General features: G+C 39.9%; 1 protein-coding gene across 1 annotated transcript in view; it reads right to left on the bottom strand.

Moving 5' to 3' along the window:
- Positions 1-1,000: 1,000 nt before the first annotated feature.
- The window catches only part of ASPG (asparaginase), a gene marked incomplete at its 5' end in the record, with an annotated part of 38,731 nt that continues 13,059 nt past the window's right edge, over positions 1,001-26,672 (bottom strand). Inside the window, 9 exons of the mRNA XM_009867310.1 lie at positions 1,001-1,054; positions 1,377-1,476; positions 7,792-7,878; positions 13,996-14,159; positions 15,048-15,143; positions 16,194-16,313; positions 19,291-19,404; positions 22,366-22,551; positions 24,079-24,191. Coding sequence (XP_009865612.1) covers positions 1,001-1,054; positions 1,377-1,476; positions 7,792-7,878; positions 13,996-14,159; positions 15,048-15,143; positions 16,194-16,313; positions 19,291-19,404; positions 22,366-22,551; positions 24,079-24,191 — 1,034 coding nt within the window. The remainder of the gene's footprint in view (positions 1,055-1,376; positions 1,477-7,791; positions 7,879-13,995; positions 14,160-15,047; positions 15,144-16,193; positions 16,314-19,290; positions 19,405-22,365; positions 22,552-24,078; positions 24,192-26,672) is intronic.

Consider the following 26,672-nt stretch of genomic DNA (forward strand, 5'->3'; position numbering starts at 1 on the left):
ATTGCATCAGGAAGGAGTTCTGAGAAATTGAAGTGTTCTAAATGTCTCCAGTTACAGCACAGCACCGAAGAAGGTCGAACGCCCAGACAAGTTTCCTACGGAGGGACTTGTCAGATCTGATGCTTTGAGCACGAGGCTCACACCCACGTCACACGCACACAGTTAGGCAAACACACCTTGTAGGTTTGCAGCAGAAGATATTCATGCTGTGAGTCCATGTAGGAGACAACCAGGCAGTCACATCTGAGGTCTGGGTAAGAGAGAGGCCATGGCAGTGCCCTGTCCCGCGCATGGAGGGGGAGCAAGCCCTTGGCAGAGCTCTCTGCTGAAAGAGAACCTTTGGCAGGCTGTGTGGGTGGTACAGCTAACTCCTGCCTACGAAGAATCAGCCCCGCATTTCCTGCAATGGTTGACTACGTTGTGCCAGGAGATGGGCTGGTGCACAGCGCTCCATTAAAAGCTGGAGGAAATGCACAGGTGGACATGCGGTAGGTACCACCGCAGCACCACCTGAGTGGGAGGCTCTGGAGCTGAATAGCTGTGGTCATCTCCCAGCTCTGCTGTGGGCACAGCACCTTGAAAACCTGGGCATGGCACCATGAAAACCAGGCCTGGCCAAGTGCCCCAGAAAGGGCATTTCCTCTCTAATGCAGGCAAAACGGAGGAGCAATTTATTCCAATGGACTGACGGAACAAGCCATTGCTGCCCTCAGTGGTTTCATTTTGGTAGCTTTTACATTCCCAAAAAAGTTCAGAACCACACTGTGGGAACAGACCATAAAAAAAAAGCACTTCCAGGCTCAGGCAGAAGGAGGAATACGCATTAAGATCCATTCTACAAAGAAGGATTGAAGTACTCAGAGTTATATCAGAAACTAAGGCAGGGACCCAGATGCCCTAGAGTGAGCTAGCGCTTAAATACAAAATCCCCCTTCGTATGTGTATATGCTGTTCTGTATATTTCAGAAATCCAGCCTTTAAAAATTAGATCTTACCTTCTTTACTGCTTTTGTCTAAAGAAGTCAAGAACCTCCTTATGCCCTGTAGCCTCGGCCTGTAAGTAGAAACACGAATAAATCCTGCCATCCTATGCACCAGGACATGCAAATACTTACTTTGTGGGAAGTAAGAATATGCTACCACAAAATAATTAAAATCCAATTTAAATTTTAATTCCTCTGACATAGATGAGAAAATTCTGGCTCCAGTAATTTATTACTTCAGAGCACCACCAGACTTGAGTTTGTAACAAACTCTAATGCGGTTTATAGTCCCCAAAGCAGCATTTACTTTTCCCAAACTAATATTATCTGACAGCATATGTGATTACTCCCACAGCCAGCTCGCCATATGGGTACAGCTGTGTGCACACTTACTACTTGGAGGGGATTCCTGCCATCATAACCAGTTTGCTTCAGGTCCGCACCAGCTAGGTACCAGGCATACAGCCCATCCACATCGCCTTTAGCTGTAAGGCTGGAAAAAGAGTAATTAATATTGGTTCTAAATCTTTCAGTCCATTTCAGTGTGGTCCTGGGTCCTGTCAATTGGCTCTGCAGGCAAGCGAGGAACCAGAACAGGCTCAACATGGCTGCCAGGGTACAGAGGTAAGTAAAGGAACACTATTACAACAGCTTTGAATAGCTGAGCAAGCAACACAGCTTGATGAATCAGTTCCTTAAATTAATAGGGCTGTGCTATAAGTACTTACAACAGGCTAGTTTCACATAGTGGGTGTGACTATGACCAAAGGGGAAAAAAAAGTCATGCAGTTTCATATTTCACAACACAATATTTATCTCGTGAAATGAGTTGGGGGGAGGGCAATGGCTAAGTCAAGATGCAGCTGAGTAAGTGAGAACACAAGCGGATGCATTAGCAATCAACATGCCTCATTTAAAACCATTAAGAAACCCCCTGCACAAGTTTGCATAACTGTGTTTGCTATCAAAAGTTTTAAAAGCATATTTATGTGATATCATTTGGACAGTAACATAGCTACTTTTTTGAGTTTTATAAGATAATTTGTAAGATTCAAATGAGAAGCAAGCAATAAAAAAAAAAAAGCACTTTTTAAAGATGATCTCTATCTACAAGCAGTAGAAAGGATCAAAATGAATCATATACAAATAAGAGAGTTAAAGTTTTCAGAGGAATATAGACCAGATTGTTTCTTCACACATCTGCTGGTAGTCTCATCCATAATACTTAAGGATAATTTTTCTTTTGGTAAAAGAAGGGCTAACAGCCTGTACACACGCAAAAGCATGACCGTCTGCTCCAAGCTTGTAGACAGGCTGAACTGACAGCAAGGCTGGGAGGACCACCTCCAGCTTTCTCAAGATACCAACATCTGTCAGGCTTCAGACCTGAGCTTGCCATTTGCTCGCAGATTGTTTCAGCAGAACCACGCTGATAATCATCAAGTGAGGCTGAATCTCATTAAGGGAGGGGGAACCCTCCCCAAACTAGTGAGTTCAGAGGTTGCTGCCTTAAATGGTGCTTGGTGTGGGGGAAAGGCACACTGCTGGTAGCAGCGATGGAGGATGGTGACGAGCTCCTGGGTATGACAACCAAGCCAGGGAGACCAGGTGGAAAGTGGAGAAGGCTGGAAGATGCAAGGGGCAGGCAGTCAGGTAAGCTTATGGAAGAAACCGTGAAAGCAAGGCTGCACCATTCTGCAGCCTCTGCTAGGCTGAAATCACTTCTGTTGTTAATTAAATCTCTTAAGTACCTGAAAAAATGTTTGCAGGGGAGTGGAAGCCTCTAATTGCAGCACTCTGAGGAGAGAGATTTTTGCTTGCAGCAGTCCCAGAAGCTGGGCACAAAAAGGGAAAGCAAGTGGTCTCTCTGCCTTTGTGTTCCTCCATGCAACCCCACCAACCCCAAGGCAGGGCAGAAGACCTACAGCTGGGGCCTTTGGGGGACAGGGACACGGCAGTGGGGTGCTATGAGGTTGAACAGTGCTTCCGTCTGGCATCATGAAGAAAAGGGTCAACGAATCATTAACAAAAAATGCCATCACAAAAAAGGGAACCCTCAGAAGCAATAAGAAAACAGAGGAAGGCAAAGGAGGCCAGGAAACTGCAGGAAAATGTAAGCATTAATAAAGAAAAAGTGTAAGCATTAGTAAAGCAGAGAAGAAACTGCATAGCAGCCGCTTCTGGAACACAAGAATTATCTTTACTTACAAAGACAAATCTCTTGCCATTGACACCTAAAGGTCCTAGAATTAAGGAATAAACAAACAAACAAACAAACACACACAAAGCCTACCTAGTAAGAAAGAGTTACAAGCGTCTCCAACACTGAACAGGAAAGCAAATGTATTTGCCCAACAGAATTTCATCATTCGGCCACATGCAAAGTGGAAACCACTTTGGGCAAAGAACAGCACATTTAGAAATATTACCAGCCAGCATACGCAGGGCAATTCAGCTAGCACCACCGTAAGCAACAAACATGGTCTACTGCACTTACTTGAAAATTAACTGCCTAATAGCATCTGTTCAAAAAAAAACAATTTAACCCACATAGCCAGAGGTCAACACTGTGAAGTGGTCTCCTTCCGTGACACCAGAGCAATCCAACTATACAGAAGTATCTTTAACTCTGTGCCAGCCATTTACTGATCAAGTGAGAATATATTCTATGGGGTCTGTGATCCAGAGAACAAAAAGTGACATAGCTTGCGAGAAAATTTAGATACCACTCTACATAGAAGATACCTACTATTCACTAAATTGATTATAATCAAGAACACCACAAAACATTTTCTCCAGTTCCAGATCTCTGTAGTCAAGCCATACGCATCTGTATTTCCCTTACGTGCTGTAAGTGTACTTCGTGTTGTCAAATATATACATAAGACTTCTCAACATACACCATTTTTTGCTCTGTATTTTTCTCAAAGATATTTATGTAAGCAATTCTAACTACAAATGCATCCTGAAAGCAAACAAGCCTATAATTTTTATATCATGCAATGGAAGAAAAATAACTTCAATATACTCTTATCAGGATGTTTAAAAGCTGTTTATTTTTGACAAAGAACTACTTGACATGTTTCATTAAATTCCGACTGATACCTTTTACATCAGATAGTCCTAGGTATGCTGCCTATCAATACTCTTGAACTCAGGAAAAATTATTATGTACCCATTTCACAGCTTCAGCATGGATAATGTAGCCATGATAATGATGGAGTTAAGATATTAAGAATAGTGATAATGCAATTACTATCTCTGATTTTGGGCCTCCTGTCACACTAGCACCAAGCAAACTCAGTTACAGAAGCTTCTGTTTAAGGGGTGTGCTGTTACTGCCAAGGTACAAGGAGCAAAGCTGTTGGGGTCTCAGAAGGTTTAGAAGGACAGGAGCCAATGCAATTCTACATCTGGGAAGTAATGAGTACAGTGAAACAACACCTTGGGGTTCCCTCCTGCCTCCCTAAGTACTAGGATTTTATCTTTCCCAGGGACGCTATGCTCTGTTTATTCAGCAATTCTCCTTTTTCAGTGTCTATATAAAGTGCTGAGAAAAGATCCTGACAGAAGAGAAAGTATTTTGTCTTCCTTCTATTCTTTAAATGAGAATCCTCAAAAAGCAAATTAAAAGTCCAGCACAAGGCATGGATTGCTCTATCCTGAACACACCTGAGAGTGCAGCTCTTAGCTACTACTTCCATGTCTCTATCAGTCGAGCCAAACAGACCTCTTTGAAGGACAGCAGGCATTAGAATCTTGGTCCTAATTCTTTCAGAGGTGTATTTGTCCTTCCTCCCCTAGCCTTACCCCCCACAAGTTTACGTTAAATTGAAGGGGTATCTTATTCTGAAAGTTGCTGATTTTGAAAGGCTGCATCCTTGTATATTATATCATATCATTTTATGAAATCTAAGAATATGAAAGAGAAAGCTGGCTTGGCTTTATGCCTCTGTTTAATTTTGTGAAGTACAAATTTGAACAGAGACTATTCTATGCAGGCCTTTTTCCTTCAAAAAACAAACACAAAGCAATTGTTTACCAACTCCAGAACTCTACAAACCTTCAGAGTAAGTCTTAGTGTCCCAGTTTATCTTGCCATGGTTTGGTTTTGCAGACGGATGACAATACTATTGCAATATGAGAAGAGATTCTAGCATTTTTTAACAGATTATGGAGATCTCTTTCTCATTTCAAATCAGAGCCATGAAACAGATACCAATATCAACCAAGTGATTTCAAACAGCAGACTAACACCTCTCACATCCTAAAACAATCCATCAAATGACACCATGAAGGATTTAGTATCTAGATCATCTTGGCTGCACCTCTGTGCATCTGCACTTCCTACTCAAGAGTTCCTGCTAATACTGTTCAGTTCTCAGTTCTAGTTGGTACCCCTTTCCCTCTCAAACATCAGCAATGCCAAACCAGTACATTTTATCTCCAAAATCTTCCAACTGAACTATTCTTTCTATTCTATTCTAATTCTATTCTATAATCATTGGTCTAAACAGAAGGAAGCTGAGGAGACTGTTAAAACACAAAAATCCCTACTTGTGGTCTTTCACAAAAGCCAATTTTGTTGGAGGATAGGTAAGTAGGAAGGAGGGAAACCTGATTATAGCTTCTAATTCAGAGAGAACTGTATGGGGAAAAAACCACAAAGTTAGCCAAGTGCAGGAACTCAGAGCTTATCAGAAAGCAAGCAGCTTCATCCTTCTAAACCCCAAGAAGTTCACATATTACCTCGGTGACAAATTCAGAGTGGTACAAATTGCAGTTAAGTCATACTACAAGACAGAAGGCATGTAGGAAAAGGGTTCAAAATTAGACAAAGAGAAGACGTTATAAACAGATTGTTCTGTAAGCAGCTTGCCCATGTGAACACACTGACTGCCATGAAGGTGCTAGTGCCTGCAAAGAGAAGGCTTAAAAGGAAGAGATAATAGGTAGGACAGAGAAGTAAGCCTGAGCGTGCTGGAAAAATAAGTGCATCAGTCAGGCCATCTGAGGATACTCTAGAAGAAGCATCTGAGACATTTATGCAGGAGGACAAACACCAGTACCTCCGTTTTAATAACTTTTAGGCATCTGAATAACACTCTGTGGAAAAAGCCCTCTAAAACAGCCAAAGGAAAGAAAATCCTTCAGCTCTGCAGGAGCAGCGAGGGGAAGAACCACCATTCACAGACACTTCAATGCTGTCCTGAAGCCTGACCGCTGCCTCAGGCTGCCTCTGCTCTTGGTAGAGGCCACGCAGTGACATCTGTCCATGAGCAAACCTCTGGCCACGGCCCCTGCTCCAGGTGCCACCCAGGAGAGAGCTACAGCCCCAGCTCCTGACTCACACCAAGGTGGCCTGTTCCCCTCTCACCCTGAGTATAACACGCCTCTCCGAGTCCTCACCCAGCCTCCGCACACACGTGCACTCCCACACTCTGTTTGGAAGATTTACACTGTTTTTATACTAAGCTTACTACCATCAGTGCAAGTTCAAAATATCTTAAAAGTTTATTAGCAAAATACCAGGTTTGAACAACAGGAGTGTGCGATACAGATGCAGGATCTAAAATCCTCCTTAAAATGCTGCAACATAACGCATCAGAACCACTTTTTGTTTAAAGGATCCTCGTTATCTTCTTTTTTTTGGATGCACTGCTCCCAGATCAGCTAACAAAACTGGTTCTGCATGTGGTACCAAGGGGCCAATTTACCTGCAGAGGAATGTCACTCTCTAAGCCACTCCTCCTGCCTTCTTGGCAGATGGAAACTACGAAAACCAAGGGTTCAGTTCTGTCCTATCACTTGCAGAGCCCTGGGAAGCGCATGTTTTAACTTTGTGGTAAAAGCCTTATTATGCAGTCCTCTCTGAGTATGTTACAACAACAGGAACACTCCAACCAGTATTTGATTCCAGAACTACTCAGAGTCCAGTCTCTACACAGAACACACATAAACTTTACTTTGACCTTGTTTTGTAGACAGTATCCAATACTGGCTGGTCCCTACAAGTCTTATGGTTTCCTAACACAAAGGCCTGTACTCTGAGGTTTTTTGTTTGTTTTTGAGAACAGGAAGAGAAGAAACAAAGTAAAAAATATGAATAATCTTAGGAAATGCATGAAACCTTCATAAAATTTTCAGAGTAATTTGCAACAAGTATTGGAAAAAATAAAACCAAGAATCCATTTCTTTTCATAATATTTATGCATATCATTAAACCACTTTATATATTAAAAGCAGCTGTATGGAAAAACAGCTTTAATAGCAGATTATATCATATTAAAATTAAATACAGAGACAGTGCGCAGCTGTTCAAAAGTTTTGGGGTTAAACCTATCAGTCTATTTGATTTAGTTATTTTTAAGAACCACATTATATGCTAGAGTGGAAACCATTACCATATAAGTGAAAAGTGCCTTTTAAGAAAACAAAAATTATGCACTATGTGCAGTTTTATTCTCACAGAGATGTTATTAAATCACACCTTGCATGGCCTCCTCCTCATCCCTCCTCAGCGAAAGTGCTTCGAGGAAATGTCCAACATCTGCTTCCAGTCCCACTTATCCTCACAATACACCCTTACTTTGGAGCTCTCTTGAGTTGCTGGTGTTCTAATACAGACTTGATCCTAAATTCATTACTTCACTTGTTTCCTCATTATTAGTACAGCACAGAAACAGCCATGTAAACGTGCCAGTGACCCAGCTGCTTCCTGGAAGTTGTTTTCCATTCTGAGAGTCTCTTCTAAAACCATTCTCCTCCATCCCAGTTTTAAAACCACTTCACCTTCTATCCCACTTACCTGCAGAGAACTGTTCCAATGTTCTCCAAGTCATGGCTTGAAAGGTGCGCTCCTGTTTCTCGTAACAAATTAATCACTTCTATGTGCCTTTATGAAAGTAATAGAAAAAACAGAGAAAGTGTCTTGACCAGCAAATATTTTTTTCTCTAAATCCAGCATTACTCATTTACACAAACAGTCAGTGAAAGTTCTTACATTGCCACCATCAACGAATTTTCTCTAAGGTGACAGATGTAGTAAACAGAACTGCCCTCCCTATTAAAAAAAATTCCCACACTAAGCTCATGGAAATGTCACGTTCAGCTCTGAAAGGCATGCATCCCTTTCTCTCCAAAGAGCTTTTATTTTCTTTACCTTAGTGCTAGCTTTATTTAACATTTGAAATGTTAGCGACTGAAACACACAAACAGTAAGGATATTTATTACATAGCGCCATTCTTGTATTTTACAGAATACAATGCCCATATATATCACTCTTTAAAACATACGTGTTTCAGATAAGCAATGAATCTTTAGGTTAATGTAGAAGCTAATCAGGTTTTTAGGGCTTCAAAACTGTGGTAAGTATTCCTGATAATCTCCCACAAAAGCATACCTTTTCCTAACTCACTTCCTCCCAATACCTTTATTATTTATTTCCACCTGGAGTCTTTTGGAGGTCTTCCTTGTCCTTTCCTTTAAGACAAAGGGACAAATAGGTATTTAAGCACTACCAGCCAAATCCTGTACCTTAGTGAGATGCTTGAGAAAGTCTACAGAAAAGGCTGTTCTCTAAAGATACTGTCATGGGTAGAAAATAATATGATAGATCAAAACTGTGCAAAATACATTTTTCAGAAGTGCCCTAGCGAAAGGTTTAGAACTAGGTTCAAGAAGGAGATGTCAGCGTGCTCCTCTGCTAAACAAATGATCTAGTTAACATCAGAGTTGTTTTTTTCTTCACAAAGTACATGATGACACCAGTAGATCAGGAATAGTTTCATAGTTCCTCTTTTAAGTAAGTTGCTCTACCACAACACTTGGAAATAGAGCTAGGCATATAATAGTAACAGGAAATGTATGAGCTTTCCCAACTCATTACCTAAAAACTCATCCGTATTAATTAAAAATAAAAAAATGAGCTCGCATACATGTTCTGCTTAATCACTTGCATTTTCTCGTAGGCAGCCATGGGCCTTTCTCTTTTAGAACTCAACTAAACTTCTAATCCCTTTGTTTCTTTTTCAGAAATTCCATCTTGAATGAGCATTTACTTTACAATTATCCATATTAAGCCTACATAAGCTTACGTTTCATATAAGATTTTATAAACTAAACAAAGAACTGTATAGATGCTTTCCCAAGCATAGGTTAGTTAACCTGCTAGACAGATTTTTTTAGAAATTGTACTTTGTTTTGACAGCCAAAAAAAAATTAAAAATCTTTCTTTGCTTCATGGCAAAACATTGCCAGAACAGCACATGCCACAAGTTCGTTCAGTTATCTAAAATATTTTCTCAGGTGGGTTCCTTACGATACGGCTAGTCATCCACAAGCCTCTCCTTGAGCTAGCAAATAATGGAATGGTTTCCTGTTTTTCAAACTGTGATGAAGAACGAATTCTACAACTATGAAATTTTTAGTTCAGTCTTAAGCAGAACAGTAATTATCTGAAAATAAGTTTGACCTAAAAGAGACTACAATATTTCTGTTCACTCAAGCTCACATTGGGTACAGAATTGAATATGGGGATTGTCTGTTTACTCTCCAGTGATTGCCCTGCAGTATTCGTCATTAACTATTTACTCCTCACTAGTAGTGAGATTCCCTCCAGAAAGCACTTCATGTCCCACCTATGCCACACAGCCACTGCTACTCTAAATGGGCCCTATAACTCCTTGATACAGACAGATTTGGGAGTATTTATCCCCTGTGTTTAATACAGCAAATTTAAATAAAGAATAGAAATGGTTTGAAATAAAATAAGTGTTTAAGCATGGAAACAAAGTGTTTACAATAAATACTTAAAATAAACGGAAGTACAGTGTCCCAATGACTGAGAGTTATTCAAAATCATGTATCTCAGAATGGTGGGAAGAAGAGGAAGTGTTGTATACCACTGCTTGTTAAGGGAAGGGTAATGGAGAGGAAGAATAGGGACAAATAGTAATGCTCAACTTAAAAGTGTTAAAATTGGTACTGTGACTATGAAAAGCAGATGCATCCAAGAAAGCAAACAGACCACCTCTCACATTCCCATCACTCAACACGAAAAATATGCAGGAGGCGAGGTGCACTACAGCTTGTTCCTACTTGCACCCAAATGGTATCTACATTCTGCAGAAACTTAAGCCGTATCCAGAGCACCACTTCTGCTGCCTTGTACCTACCACAAGAGCATTATTCATATTTCAAGAGGCTGGCTGTGAATTTTCTGATACAGTTATGTCTCAGGCACATGAGACACATGTGTCTGTAGAAGTTGCTTCTCTAAGAGCTGCTCTCCTGCAGCTTCACAGAAGCTTCATGAGGGTCACAGTTCAGCTGAAGTCATGAGCCATGAACCTCCTGGGAATGGCTCAAATGCAATTCCTGTTTTAAGGTGACAGTGCAAAACCAAGAGCAGAGCAACTGCTGGACAATAGAAGTTCAAGGTGTAGAGGGAAGGCCAATATCACCATGTTATCCTGCAGTGCACAGCTGCTTGTCCAGTCTAGCCCCATCTGATAAGTAAACCACGAAGAGCTGTAGTCACTAGTGAACTGTTCCTGACTCTCCCTCTTCTTAGTGTGCTCTGTCACCAAAATGTGGCTCTTGGTCAGACATAGGTTATAGAAACAATGCTATTTTGCATATGTTACTTAAGTTAGCCTTTCCATACTACCACTGTCATTCATCTGCTCTCTGACGGAAAAAGCAAATAGACACAAAGTGTTTCTCTAGTGTCTCTTCTCTGCTAGATCCCATTATTGATAACAGTAGAGATAAAAATCCCAGTGTATACTGATATTTTAATGGATCAATAGCAAAAGAAATGATTCAGTGTGGTCTTCAACATTCACCACTACGAGCGAAGTCTGAGTTCCAGGTAAAGCCATCTGAACCTTCATCAGCTCACGGGGGCTCTGGCTGCACAGCGATCAGGGCGCTGTACAGTACGTATCATCTTAGACCTCGACTTGGCAGACACTTATTAAAAGAGAATCAACTTCAAAAGGGATGAATCACACATGTGAAATTAACACACATGTAAGACTTTGCAGGATTGGGGCCTTAGGGTACACACCTTCCACCAACTCTCTTTCAAGAAATGCAGGTGTAATGTATATCCAAACTTGACTGGCTTCATTCTTTTTAATGCCTGCTACCCTAGCAACCTAGAATGGTTATGGCAGGATCAGCTTAGTTTCACTTGTTTTGTTTTCTGCATGGTATCAGTGGGAATTTTATGCTCAAATACTGTAAGGACAGGCTTCAGTGTACTTCTGGAGTCGGTGGTGGTTTGATTTTCACTCTGTCTTAGATTTCCCGAAGTAATGTAAGTGTAACCTTGCAAAATATCAAGTATTTAAATTCATATTTACGTGGGAGGTAATTTTACTGCCTCTAATCTGATGTTCTCACAGTACTGCATGAGCAACTCCCCATTTTCAACCTTTTACCACTGCTCTACAAGTAAATGGAAGTACTTTTACTACATAAAATATATACAATTTTTTATTCAAGACATCTTCCTGATTAGAAAGTTTCTGTTATTAAAAAAATATTATTCTATTGTTTTGAAAATGAATTATCCCTTGAGGGTACTCTAAGAAATTAAAGGAATGCTACTAATTTTGATCAAGCAACTGGCCTAAATTAACAGTGGTCTGTTTAGCTTCACGCATAAAGTGAATGAGACTACACACAAATTGCAGAGTTACAAATGAAAAAGTGGAAGTGCAGTAGTTTATTTCTTATTTAGAACGGGACTCCACATTTTACCATCTAAAGAAACAAAGAGAGAGTCATTTAATGTAAAAAAACTTAAGAGACTATCATTGACATAGATCAAGTTGCTGGTGTATCGGCTGACAGCGCTATGTTAAGAAGCTTTTAAGAAGACACATAACTCCTGATCATCTTTACTAATTATTAAATGGAAAACAAGAATCAGTCATCATTATATAGGTTTGCATGCTAGGTTAAAAGGCAAGCCACTGAGAAATGTGACATAAAAACTGGAAGAAAGCTATTTTGAAGATCAGTGGATACTGTACTGCAGTTAAATGCCAATTGAACAAATATTAATTCTCAGGAAATGGGATTAAGCTGATGCAATATTCAGTAAAATTGAGAAAGTTACAACATTGAACAGTTTAAAGCACTGACTGCTCATTAAGATCAGTTTTCCTCTTCCCTCTCTGCCACTTTGTAGACTGCATCAGGATAATCTCTTCACTTTCAGCACGCAACTGTTTAATAAATAGAAATTAAGTATTTCTGTAGCAGAAATCTTTTTAGTGGGTATCTAATTATGCACCATCTTTACCATTCTCCTTTACATGCTTATCAGTGTGAAATGCAGCATGTGTACACAGCCGATCATAAATACGCATTTACGAGATTAGTTCTAAGTCAGCTCTTCCTCTCATTCCAACAGTAGAAACAAAAAGAGAAACTGAAAATGGTTATGGTGCAGTTTCCTTTTACAATTCCCTGTACCAAAATGGGTGTGCAGTTCTGAGGAGCTTAAGAGTCATAGTAGGAGTCTAATATAGGAGTGGCAATGCTAAGGAATCCAAACAACAAGCTCATGTGAAATTCCTCAGGCGGTAGATGGGTGCGGTAAAAAAAGTAGGTGCCTGATTTGCAGGAACATCTAATGGTATCTAGCGCTTTAGCATTTTCTCACATTGGACCAGAGCCACCTCTATTCAACTGTGAGGTTATTTGTTTGATTTGCTGTTGGGCTTGTTTTTGCTTTAAGACTTTAAGAGTTTGCCACTGAAGGGCTTCTATTATTCATGCGGTAAAGCAACAACTACAAAGTCATAGGGGACCATGCAGCAGGTAAGGCAATAGCACAGTGTGGCCACACAGGACTTCAAGTCTCAAATTAATAGAGCCTGTTGAGTTTTCTACATTGGGCACTGAAAAAACCTTCACATTATTCCTACAGCCAATGCAAAACCAGGACTGTCAGACCTCCCAGGGAGCTAACTCCAGCCTGCCAGACCAGGTGAACTTGTCAACATTAAAAAGCTGTAGGAATATTTGGGGACAGACATCCACGAAGACCATGAAAATTCTATCATTCCAAGCTCCTTTACAGAAACAAAAAGCTTCTTTCCTGCCATCATACAGGCTGAATGTGAGATAAGGAGCTGAAAGTGGAACAAAGAAACAAGAATAGATTAGGGCATGCAGCTTCTAACACGTTAGAAGACCAATGGCTCGATGAATCCCCAGGCTATGTAAACTAAGTGTTTTATAATTAAATTCTGATAACTGATAACTTTCATATTCTGTGCTATGGCCATTCCTGAGGACTGTACAACATGGAAGAGACCAGTAAGTCACATGTCCGTGACCACCATTCAAGAACTTCTGACATCCAGAACAAGACGAAGAGGAAATTCACAAAGCAGGCAGAGCCATGCAGCCATCCCGTATAATTACGAGTGGGTGGAAGGGAAAAAAAAAAATCAAAAAACCAGTCACCCAGCAAGAGACTCAGGAAAGCACTGGTGGAAGGCAAAGATTAAAACATGTCAACCTACCAGTATATTTTGTGCCAACTGAAACAGCCTGGTCTTGATGAGAAAGGGGAGGGCAGAAAGGAAAGACAGCCCTTGATCCTGCACTCTCACTTCTGACAGTCAAAAGGAGTGATCAGCTTGGCTCCGTTTTATAAGGAAGCCTCATAACAAAGAGTGGAGTCCTGAAATTATGGACAAAGTCTTGGCAGGAAGGCAGCAATTAGATACCTTATGCTAAAATTCTGCATGCGTACCAGATTGTTTGCTTTCATTCCATATTATTTTTTTTAAAAAAAAAAACCTTTAAATTTAGGCTAGTTACATCCTTTGAAGTGAAGCCAGTTTGTCTTATTTTAACTGCTGTCATTTACACATGACTGCCGAGACAAAACAAGACCAAAACACTGGGCAGGTCTTTAAATCCAAAAATGATAGAAAGGTTTTAAATTTTACACAGAGCACAATATATAAACTACTTCGTTACCTGAACTTGATCGCATTCATCAGTGGGGTAGATCCGTATCTGTCTCTAGCATAAACAGTTGCGCCAGATGTCAACAAATACTCAACTAATGGTAAATGCCCTTCAGAGGCTGCAATATGAAGTGGAGTTCGGCCATCATAGTCTCCACAGCTCAAGTTCCCACCCTACAAAAGGACAGATCCTTCACATGCTAAAAAGATAATGGTTGCACATAAAGTTGTTGGTACAACAGTAGATGCATACACCACATTCGCATTCTGCCACCAAAATGTTAAGCTTGTCAAACCTACTTAAAGTTTATCTTGCAGTGTTCTTTTAGCATCAGTAAGGATATTTATTCCACCTTCTGAATGTTCCCCTCTAAACGCACATTCTTATTATAACCCCTTCAGATATGTTTACTGCAGTACACCATATGGCAGCTTTGTACCTATAGTCTGCTCATTTTACTTGTCTTTGTTTATTGTTATTTTTCAGATATATTCATCCTTTCTTGAGGCCCATTACCAAAGTCTCAAGAGTAGGGTAAACCAAGGCAAAGAGAGAGGCGTAGAAGATTATCCAGAGAAATGCCTCTTTCTTTTTTTCAGATATAATCTAAGCTAAAGGTATGTGGACAGCCAAAAATCCTGAATTAGCACTGCACTGTTTTGCTGAAGTACAATTTTCAAGTTTTTTGTTTTATTTTTTAATCATGACAGATTTACATCCAAAAGGTGGATACTGTGAATATGCATAAAGAATGCTAAGGAAGAGAGAGCAGCACAAACCATTTTAAAGTGTTCCAAAGTTAGGAGATAAGAACTTGCATTTTAATCTACCTGTATTTTCACAGTTCAAAAGAAAATGTAAGCAGCTGAGAACCAGACAGGGGGACGAACATACCAGTTTGGAGAGGCAAAGACTGAGAAGCCTAAAAACTAATTGTATTAGTCAAAACACTGTGATTCTAAGACTTAGGTAGTTGCTTCCCAGTGAGCATACCTTCCCCCCTTCATTTACAGCTCTATTCAAAAATTCATGTTTTGTACAAACTATTAATTTTACATTACCATTTCTGCTATGGCTCTTAGTGCATCTATGTCACCCAGTTTAGCTGCAGCACAAGCCAAAGGCGGAATTAATGCATCTCTTACAGCTTCTAACTCCTGAGGAACAAATAAAATGAAACATTTAATATCAGCCTCCCTCTAATATGATTGGTGTCCAAGTCATAAAAACACTGCCCTTGCTTTCACGTAAAGTTTCCAAATAAGTCATCTGGTTATTTAAAAATGGTAGCATTTAGTTCTTGGAATGAAAGAAGTCTCATGTTTATTTTACATTTTGTTGGTCTCATCCATAGGAATTTTATTCCTCCCTGGCAACACTATAATTACCCCATATCTAGAGGTTCATCTCTGTACTACCACAGTTACACACCAGTACAGTAAGAGAAACAGCACTGGTCAGAGTTGGAAAAGACTATATAGTCCAGTCTCCTCAAGACTGGAACAACTCTACTCAGAATCCTCAGGTATTTATGTAACCTGTCCTTCCAAAACCCCACAGGTCCCCTAAATACCCTCCCATTTCTCACATTTACTGAAGAGGCACCATATACTCGGTATCCATTAGCTACTAAGAATTCCATCTTCCCTGAAAACAAGACAAGACAAAAGAAAATACTTCTGTCTTACAACCGATACTATGTTTTCTGATTTTACAATTGGGAGGGACTAATACTAAACACTACAAATTACACTTGTGTAGTGTAATTTAGTATCAGCCTCTAGGACTGCATGTACAATTAAGCTGTTTTACCCATTATTATTTGGACTGCTCTAAACTGTCAATACATTTGACCACAAAAATACAAAGCACTTTTTCATATCGTTGATACCCTGAATTACAGCAACTGTCTGAGGCTTGCTATTGCGACCAGCCAGCTAAGAAAATAAACTCAAGATGGGGCTACAAAGAGAAAAAAAAAAAAAAAGTTAATATGTTTTTAATTAAAAACATTTTAACGTTACGCATGTTATTGTGTCCTTTCTCCCTAGCCCAACTGGTTAGCTGGGACACTCAGTACTAAAAAAAAATATAAAAGTTCCAATGTTCCATTTTTCTTTCTGTTTTGTTGTTCATCTTTAAGCTAGGTTCATTTAAATGAGTTTACAGCTTGACATGAGTTCAGTTTTAAATATTTAAGTATATACCTCTTTGCTGCTGATACTTAGAGATTTGGCAATCACTTGAATAAACTTGCTATCTCTCAGAGAGATCTTGGCTCCTGTGGGTACAACAGTCATTTCTCCTCTTAGATTCTCACTCAGCATCTGAAAAGCAAGCAATCAAATCCTTTGTTAGCAGGGGAAAAATATGGTAGGAGTCTAATAAAAAAATCTTAGGATGAAGTTAGAAAATTGTTTGGAGGAATTATGGAAACTAATTGAATACAGACAAAAGATTAAAGTAGTTACTGTCCCATGAAGATTGTAAGTTTAAAAGACAAAGGGGCAGGGGGGAGGAGAGACAGGCAAATAAAACTTTCTTCCAAAGCAAAGAAACCAAAATAAGCACATAACAAAACACCCCGATTTTTAGAGTATGCAGACAAAAGTTCCCTAGTGGGGTAAGCTGCAGCCTACTTAAAAACACAAAGATAGTGATTAATTGGCAGAGTGAGGCTGAAGACCAGAATATTCTGGAATGCTGCCTTTTGCAAGCATTCCCAAACCTCAAGACTCCTACACAGACTGTGTACACAGGCCTCAAAACAAAGCCCAGTGCTACCTGTGGACAGTCATGTACTTCGGTAGGTTTTCAAAGAGCTCCATTAGCCCTGATTTTGTTAAAATTTGGCCGCAGAGCCAGCACTGAATGTAGAAGGTCTACAGCAGTACTGATCATTCAATATTAAAGCAGGCATGTAATAGCTGGGAGGATGGGTGCATCCAATATAACCAGGGGGAAAAAAAAATAATTAAAAAAAAGGTCAGCCAATTTATGTGTAGAAAATGCTTAAATATAGCAACAAAAAATGAAAATACTCCAAAAGACAGGTTCTGGGAAACCTGAAGAACAGAGAGAGAAGCCAGTCACTAAGAAAAAGCAACTGGTTTCCTCGATTCTGACAATTTTACATACTGGCACTTTTTCACAAAAGGTTGCTGATGCAGCTATAAAGAACATAGTTATTTCAATTAGAATTTTAAAAAGCAGGATTGTGAAAGTTTGCAAGAAACAGATGTGATGTTGGAAGGAGGAATGCCCCAGGTTTACTTATGTCTAGGCATGCCCTTTATTACTAAAAAAACAACCTCCAAGCGCTGACAACAGTATAGCTGTCTGCTGGAAGAATCCCATATACATGTAACTCAGAGGACACCAACTACTTTGGCGCAGTTTTTAGAGTTTGACAGGTTGAGATCATTGCTTTGCCCAGGTAACCTTAGCAATTGGCACCTGCGCTGAATGCACCCAGTGCAAAGCCCTGCGCGCTTACTCAATCCTACCAGCCCTGCAGCCGTCTGCATGTGTCTGGGGGCACATTCCTTGCTTCTTCATGTTGAAAGAGAATCCTAAAATAACCACGCCAGCTTCAGGAGAGCTTCCGTCTCTTGGGAGACTATTGTTTGGTGATATGTTTAGCTGCAGATATTGCCACAGACAGCATATTTCCAAGCTTTCTTCTTCTCCTGGTCTCTACCACTCATTCCTGCCCAGGCAATGCAGCATGCTGCTCCCTTAGTTGTGCCAACACAATTGTTTGCGGGTCTGTGTACAATGAGTCAAATGAGGAAACCAATCCTGCTTAACTCAAAGAAAATTGCAAAAGTTATTTTGTTTTTCAAACTGTTTAAAGGAGGTTCCAGCACTGCCACACAAAAACTAGGCAGCACATGAAGATGCAGGAGTGCCTTGTGCCAGTGGTACCTAAAACATCCTGTCACCAAGTTCTCACCTGAGTCAGCTCTCTCATCTCAGCAAACTGGATCTCAAATTAAGTTTTACTCACACACCTAGGCAGAAAGCCAGCTGGGAAATTTTCTGCCGTCTCAGGTCAAATAATTCTCTGTGTAACGAGACTAAAGTCTGCATTAAAAATATAGGCTGGTATACATATGTTCCAGGGTTAGTGAGTGTACCAAAGGGGCATCAGTGAAGAGCCTGTGTTTCTGAAGTGTCCATGCACAAAAACATGCAATACCACTACTCTTCACACAGTATTGTGTCGCCTGTAAAGCATGTTCTTGCCATCCTCACTGAAGAAACACATAGCTCCCCCTCCTCTCATTTTTCAGAGCCAGGGCTTTAGCAAACAACCAAAAGCTCGGAGTCTGAAACTGTTTCTAAGCACAGTAAGTTACAAACTTCCAGTCAACCCACTTAAGATTACAGGTATCCAAATATGTTTGTCCGAAGAGCTGCTACTGGTTGGAAGAACTGAGCATGAAATAATGATCAGTTTTGTTTCAGTTTTAAAAAAACCAAAGCAACATCATAAGATACACATGTGCATGCAGTGCTTAAGTCTAGAGAGTGACTCATCATGATGTCATCTCCCAAAGTGTCAGGATTATGATTTCACTGCATACAAGCACAGAAATAAAACCTGCAGACTGCTGCCCTCCTATCTAATTCAGACTTGGACGTTCTTTGTGTAAAAGGAACATGATATATAATTTGAGGTAAAAAGCCTTGATTAAGCACCAATGAACAGTAAGAACATGGTTAAATGGGTTATGATTTTAAAATCTGTTTCAATTGGTTCTTTAAATAATCCTCTCTGGCTTAAATACTTGTAAAGTGTATCTCCTTTTGGAGAGGCAAAATCCAGCACTGTCAGGAGTAATGCTGTAAAGAAAGAGGCTGTAGGCAATATTTATCTTCAGAATTAGCTTTGTGTGAATGAGTCTTGGATGAAATCTTTACCACACCAAGATCAATGACAAGATCTTTGCTGACTTCAGTAGGGCTGGGAATCTGTCTCCCATCTGAATTTTCACATACAGCTTTTTAGTACAGAAATGTCCAAGGTAGACTACTACTGCTTAAAGATGGTATTTTTACGGTTTAGTCACGGTCTTTACCTGACTTGAGCAGAAAACTCTTTTCTCCCCCAATCTACATGTATCCATTTGCCTAACAGTAGTCTCCTTAAGGGAAAAAAAAAACGTGATGTTCACATTATGGCTCTAGAGCCAATTGCTTTTGAATGCAAGGGAGAAGCTCAATGCATTCAGCTAAGCAGAAGCTAGCACAGCAGATGAAAAAAGTTAAAGGCTTTCAAGGTCACACTGAAATATTTACCTGCCTTTTCTCCTCCCAGCTAAGCTTACTTTTGCTGAGCGTGTATGATAGTTTAGTTAGGGCTGCCTCCGGTGTCATATCACCTCCAGGAATTACTCCAGCATCAGCAAGAGTCTGAATAAAGAGGAATAATAATTCCAGTTAGCATAGCATTCAGAAATACCTGCATGAAGAGAAAATGTATATGAATGATGAGTAGCTACACAGAATACAGTACGCAGCCAAGCCTCCACCCTCTTGCTCCTCCTACTGCCACTGTAATTTTTGTGATTTTAATTATCAAATACCAAGGAAATACTACAGCCAGCTGAATAAAGATGACTTTCACTTTAAATTCCTTTTCACGCAATAACACTAAAGAATTTACCCAAATGCTTGCCACGGCCACTTAGTATGCTAAAAGGGAAAGGTTACAGGTTCATACCAGCTATCTGCAGAGTTGTCAAGTTCCCTTTATTGAAAAGCTGTAGTTACTCTGTTTTAACCCAGTGGCATTTTGAACACTGCCAAGTAGGCTGTTCTCACACAGACATATTTACCATTCTTTTATGGGGCACTGCTCTGGATGAATTCCAGCACTACAGTGTGCTCACAGCAGGAGTATTTTCAAATCCTTTCAGGCTGTGTGAGCAGTGTATGATTTAGAACATACAACTAAAATACGTAATTTACAGAGTTCTGACAAGAAAAACTGAAAAATATGACCTTTTTAACTTATCTTTCTGGTAGTTAAAAAACAAAGCAAAACCAAAACAAACAATCTGAACCAAAGAGCAGAAAGATCTTTGCTATGGTGAGCAAGCCCTGTAAGTGCACAGTGAGCAAGACAAGAAAGACAAAGGAGATTTCAGATCTCTTGTCACTAAATTGTACCTGTGCAAACACTTGAGCTTCTCTAAACCACAGATCATCATGTGATGCCTCACAGTTAAGCATCTTGCAGTAGGTTCTTTACACTGCCTTTTACTTTTAAATACCTTGTATATAAACTTCAGCTTTGAAACTTGTTGTAGCTTAACTAATATTTTTAGCAAGATACAGAGCCTTAGTCAGCTCATTAATCACCTCTGAGAGCCCCAGACCAAAATTTTTAAAAGTCCCATGGGAAAACATACACACAGAAATTGAGAAATACTTTTTGTACTGCAGAGCTAGCCAAAGAACAGTTAGGGCTTTTTCAGTGGTTTTGAGAAAGAGGAGGAGGAAAGGATTTCCCAGCTTCCTTCCTATACCTAAAGTCCCTTCAATTATAAATTTCTACTGTGCAGATGGATCAGAGGCCAGACATTCAGTTAGTTAAAACAAACACTTCAAGGGAAACCAGGGACTCAGCTGACACTCCTGGCTAGCTTGAATGAGTAAAAAATGGCCTAGCCATGTGAAAAGACCTGTGAAAGATTTTATTTAAAAAAAAATCCAAGTAAAGTTAACATTACAGCAACCTTCCAGCTTTCACCCATGATACTTTGTCCATTCAGCAGTTCCTTAGGAAAAGGAGAAGGCAATGAAAGAACAGGCACGAGGTGATTTTGTAGGACTTGGCTCTGTCAGTGTTTTCCTCAGAAGATGACAAGAAAACAGGGCAGCCTCCACCAATGGATGCTGAAGCAACATAATACCTGCTCCATATAAAAAGTGGAAGCCAGAAGCAAACGCATTTCCACACAGCCTTACCGTGGGGTTCAGTAAGACTTGAGCAGAAACTTTCAGTTCAACATATTAACAGTCTGAATCAGAGTGCAAGAAACCATTTTAGAGGTGTCTGCTTGGAGAATCCTTTAACCAGAGCATAAAAAAAGTTTCTTTCTTCCTTCCACACATCTTAGCAGTTCATTTCAAGCAGGAGATCACGTAAAACCCAGGCTTCACTTTCATGTTGTTTTTTAAATGTTTGGTGTCTTTTGTCAACATAACTGTTTTATTCTTTCCATGTGAGCTTTTCTACATAACCCAAGTATTCCTATTGTATTTGTAAAAGTTAATACCTCTCAAAATTTCCCCATTAAGCTGTCCGAAAGTTTTACTAACACCCAAACGACTGCCCGTATCAGGAAATTCTGAGTTTCGATACTGAAGAGGTGGAAAGAAACTCTTGCAATCTCCTTTTCTTTCTCCCTAAAAAAGACTATGTGCTCTTGAAGCAAATATAATCTAAAGCTGCGTCAAAGCCAGTGGTAAAAGAGGCAGGTTTCAGCACTGGAGTAGAGTATCTAGGTTGGAGTTACTGTCAATGAGGAGGCTGTCTCTGCCAGACAGGCGGCTGCTCCCAACAAAACCAGGTGTCTAAAATAGGGGGATGAGTCACCCTCTGGCAGCGTTTCTTTGCTATTTAATGGCTAGCCCTTTTACAAAGGCCAGTTAAACTAGCTTCCTTCACAGTACCACATGCAACACATACTCTTACATGGCTTTGAGTTCTTATTAGTCCCAGTGACGTCATGTCTTAATACACAATTAAGAAATTCACTATAAAATGCCCTGAATCTTTACAGGATCTACATAAAGCCTGCTTTAAGCTAGCCTTCATGGGTTAAACACAGCTGATTTCCATTCTGCAAGATAGACACTTCCTTACATGCTGTTCTTCAATCCCTCACTGAATTCAGTCATCCTTCCAGTCAAATAAAAAAACCAGGATTTGCAATATTGCTTGGATTTGCAGACTTTTTTGATGTTCTGACATGGTAGCTAAATGACTGCTACCCTACCAAATACTAACTTATTTCATCATCTGACCCCAAAGCCAGCTTCTAGCTCAGTGGAATTCCTTTGGGAGAGATACTACCAATCTAATGCAAGGTGTCCTGGAGTGCTGCACATGACAGGAGCAAGGGATCTGTAATTTGGAATTTGAGCTATTTCGACTAAGAGTAACAGGATCTTGTTTGTAGATACATATTTAAAGGCTTCCAGTTTAAGATTTTTTTCAGATATAGTTATTTTAGGAGCAGTATCTTTAAAATTAATAAATTTGGTTTTATACACTTGGACTACTAGAAGTACACAATCAAGATGTATCAGTGAGATGCTTCTTTTACACAGCAGTGGAGTTTGAAATTACTGCACAACCCTTACCTGCCCTGTTGCATAAACTGTCTTAACAGACCCTCGTAAACACTGGGTACAGTTTAGAATCACTACTTTTCGTTCAGTTGCTTTCTTCAGTTCTTCCAGCAAGTCTTCTCGGTTGTTTGGGGCATTGCCACTTCCGTAAGTTTCAAGTACAATGCCTTCAATTGGAGGCTGAAGAAATGCTTTTACCTGTTTAAAAACATGACAGTGAAGAGAGACAAAAGGTGTGTTTACATTAAGAGTTTCCTGTATGGCACAAAAAAATGGTCTTTTCCTATCATAGTTTGTGAGGCTCTCATGCCTTGCAGTCTTCTCATGCCCCTCTGTGCTCCCCAATAGCAGGGACTGTAGAATAAGCTTTAAAAAAATATGAGAATTTCACTTTCTATCTTCCTTTAAAATTCCTAAAGGAATAAAATAAAATATTTTCTACAATCGTGACCTCAGTGTGAAAAAGGATGCTATTGTTCAAGTGCCATTAATAGGCTATACTGTTGCACCACACAGGGGAAAAAAAAAAGTAGATTTACGCTTATGAAATAAGTGTAGAATTATTGAGATTCAAACCCCTGCCCAGATTTCTTAATTTAGCAAAGAGTTTTGTTAACAAACATCTGCCTAAGAGAAAGAATGTCTCACCTTTCAGGAAAGAGCTTCTAGCGAAGCCTGGAGTTTTTTAATTCAAAATCCAATTGATTTAACTCACGGCAGAAAAAAGAGGCACTAATACATTCTGCGACAGTTGTCAATGAGGCAGCTCTTGTGCCTCACCGTAAGCGAATGCCCAGCAAACTCCTCTTCTTAGAAGATGTATTTTAAACAACCTAGATGTCTTCTTGCTGATCATGTATGCTAAATGCAATACACTGTAAGCACCCATGAGGCTAACTATGCAGTTGGAGTTTTATTGCAAATACACCACCCCTCTGCCTTTCCATCTGTTCACATTCACCTAAAAAGAATGGTAATATGATTGAGGAGTGCTGCTTAAAGTACTGGATTCAATTTAAGATGGCAACAGCCACAAAAGACCTGTCAATTTAATAGAATTAGTATCAGACAAAAATTTAAGACCAATCTACCTAAAACCACAGTTCTGCAAAATTATTTCTAACAGCAAAAAAATCCCACTTCTCATTTTCAGCAGCAAAATCCCCCTTCTCATTTTCAGCAGCAAAATCCCCCTTCTCATTTTCAGCTGCAAAATCCCCCTTCTCATTTTCAGCTCTGTATGAATGCTGAGGGTCATGTTAACCTCAGTGTGAGACAATATGAACCTTAAAAAAAGCTTGAGTTTTAGAAACAGTTACACTCCCATCCACCCAGCATGTTACATATTCTTTGACAAGGTGTCTATTAATATGCCTCAACATGGAGCAAGAGAGCATTTTCATGGTCACTGTAGCCTGCACCTATCTTGAAAAGCACACTTGACCTATTTATGATCCCTGGTAAGAAATTAATTTTAAGTTTCAGAGACCAGGTTGTTTAGACAAAAGATATTTGAAAAGCTTTTTCCATAGTTTATGGCATATGAAAATAGTCTTTGAAGGCTATGATATTAAAAAAAAATGTTTATCAGAAGAAGGCAGAACTTTTCCCTTCCTCCACAACCCCAATCACTGCTACAAAAAATGCAGCTTCCCTCCTTCAGGTAACTAATCAAGCATATGAGCATCACTTCACCCAATTCCAAAATGAAGTGGTGACACTTACAGCAGCAGCAGTGATTCCTGGGAAGATTCGCAGAAGCCCAACATTCCTGTTCATATTGGTGTGAACTCGAAATTTCTTTTTGGTATTAGCTCTCCAGACCGTTTCCCAGTTTACTGTTAAGAGAAATGTCCTCTTTAATTTACAGAATTACAGAATCATTGGAGCTGGAAAGGACCTCTGGACTAGAGATCATCTAGTCCACCACCTCTGCTAAAGCAGGATTCCCTCGAGCACATCACACAGGATTGCATCCAGGCAGGTTTTGAAAGTCTCCAGAGATGGAAACTCCACAACCTCCCTGGGCAGCCTGTGCCAGTGTTCTGTCACCCTCACAGTAAATTTAATATTAAGACATAATATTAAGTACACTTGTAGCACTTCATACTTAAAACACTGTCTTTAAAACTGTTTCTTGTGAATCTAGAGGATTCATGAAAGACAACAGATTTTTGAAAAGAGGAGATGAAGCTCCATGTAAGACATCAGCCATAGCAGCTGATCTAATGTAACATATTTATTAGGTGCCACAAAGTATGTCTTCCAGGCCACATTCAGGTCAGGCTCAACTGCGCTATATTTTAGCTTTCATTCCAAAATAGTCTAGCTTCCAAGATATACCAGTATTACTTCTCAATATCTCTAAGTTAGTGCCCTTCAAGGAGATATTTAGCATGTAATCTTGCCCCATTTTAATAGCATTTTATAGCAAAGAATTCCAAACCAGATGTTTTAGTTCAATGCCCGTTAGTGAACAGGATGCTCTATCAGACACTAGGTTGTGCACCGCTTCTATAACCTCTTCAAAAGAGAAGCCCAACAGCTGTGAAAAACAACCGAGCACGAGACTTAATGGGTTCCCAGTACTGAACATGGCCTGTTAGTGCCAACTCTCTCAGTTCAGAGTGCTCAGAAAGCCTCAGCCAACAGAATGTCACGCGTGTCCAGCACAGGTGAGATTTTCACTTGTTCCACAGCGACCCGAACTTCATCGTTATGTACCTGGCCCGACACCATCCTGGATTCATGTTTAGGAAACAGACCTTCATCTTCCCAGACATAAGAAATGACAAATGCAGTTACTGTTGCTGCTAATCACCTCCAGAGTTTATGAGGTAGTTACTAACAATTAAATAAAATAGCAAGGATTCAATTAAGTTTGATTATACATTTAGAGCCAGAAGCCAGCTGTTTAATAGTTTGTGTTGCAGTATTAGAAGCCAAGCCATGCATTATTGATTTCAAAATTTTACTACTTTAGCGTAGGAGCACAGTGTTGGTAGCCCTGACGGCCCCTACAAGGCAGTGGAAGAAGTTTAACAAACAGCAGCCAAATGCTCAGAGCATCCTGCTTCAGTGAAAATAGACCATGTTGCAAAGCTACCCATCATGATTTAAGCTTTTTAGATTTTGGAGAAACTCTCAAGCAGAAAGACAGATAAAAGATCTGCATGCATAATACTGACTTGCTCTCAGCCATGTGCAGAGTTACTCACACCAATTACTGCTGCAATCTCTTGCAATCAGCAGACAGCCATTCACAAAAAACCTCAGAGTACATTTAAAAGCCTTCACTGAAACCTACTCTATTGCCCCACTACCAGAGATGCTAAAAATTACATAATCCATTAAGTCAGGACAGAAAATAGCAGCCACCTATAAGACTTTACAAACTTGCGCTGCCTGTCGTGGTGCCCTGTCAGCAACTAGAGCCTCTGTCCTTTCTGAAAAAATACTCTATGTCCTTAAAGCGGTCACAAGCAGTTGGCCTGGCATCACACTTGTCCAACCAGGCACACTTCAGCACTTCCTAATGCCTTGGGAATGAGAGAATAGAAATATAGACCAGTTCTACAGTTTCTTTCTTTGTGCTAGGCTGGCCAGTACAGTTTTGAAACCACCTGGTTGGATTTAGTAGTTAGCCAAGGAGCTCTCAAAGGCCTCCACGAGCTTTCCAGAGCGAGTTAGGGTCTCTAAAAACAATTAATTTTTTTCTGCTTCAGGTTTGTAGGCCTGGCTAACCACATTCACTCATGAGCATGGTGCTTTAAGAAGCAACAGCGTTTAGCAATAAACTGAATTCTTTCAGCCTTCTAATCTAGATTCTTTAAAAGCAGCCTCCTCTATAAAAAAGGGATGACAATAAAATTGTATCAGAGCTCTTTCTTTTATCCTGCATAAGCTAGGAATCCCTGCCAAAACTTCCCAAATGCATACTACTAAGTTTGGCAACTATTAGCAACCCTAATGCTTGTAACGAACTTGAAGAATGAACTGAGGAAACCTGCCTTGGCATGGATGACTAACATACTGCCAAAAGCAGAAGACCAAGGAGAGAGATCAGAGGATAGGTTCAGAAGTCAGACCTGCACCAGGCCTATACCTGTGTTCTTGGAGCACACTCCTCCAAAAAACATATCATCTTCAAGATAAATGTAATGCATGCAGACGTAGCACAGTGATGTGATTCCAAATTATATTAAAAGAAAACTAGAGATTGGCCCTGAGTTAACAGTCACTTGGTCCTGTACACTGTCAGCCTACATAACGTACTTGGTACTGCAGACTCCAGAGATGTCAGTTTACCACTAGACAAA

The sequence above is a fragment of the Apaloderma vittatum genome, unplaced genomic scaffold (assembly GCF_000703405.1).
Source record: "Apaloderma vittatum isolate BGI_N311 unplaced genomic scaffold, ASM70340v1 scaffold36513, whole genome shotgun sequence".
NCBI classification, from domain to species: domain Eukaryota; kingdom Metazoa; phylum Chordata; class Aves; order Trogoniformes; family Trogonidae; genus Apaloderma; species Apaloderma vittatum.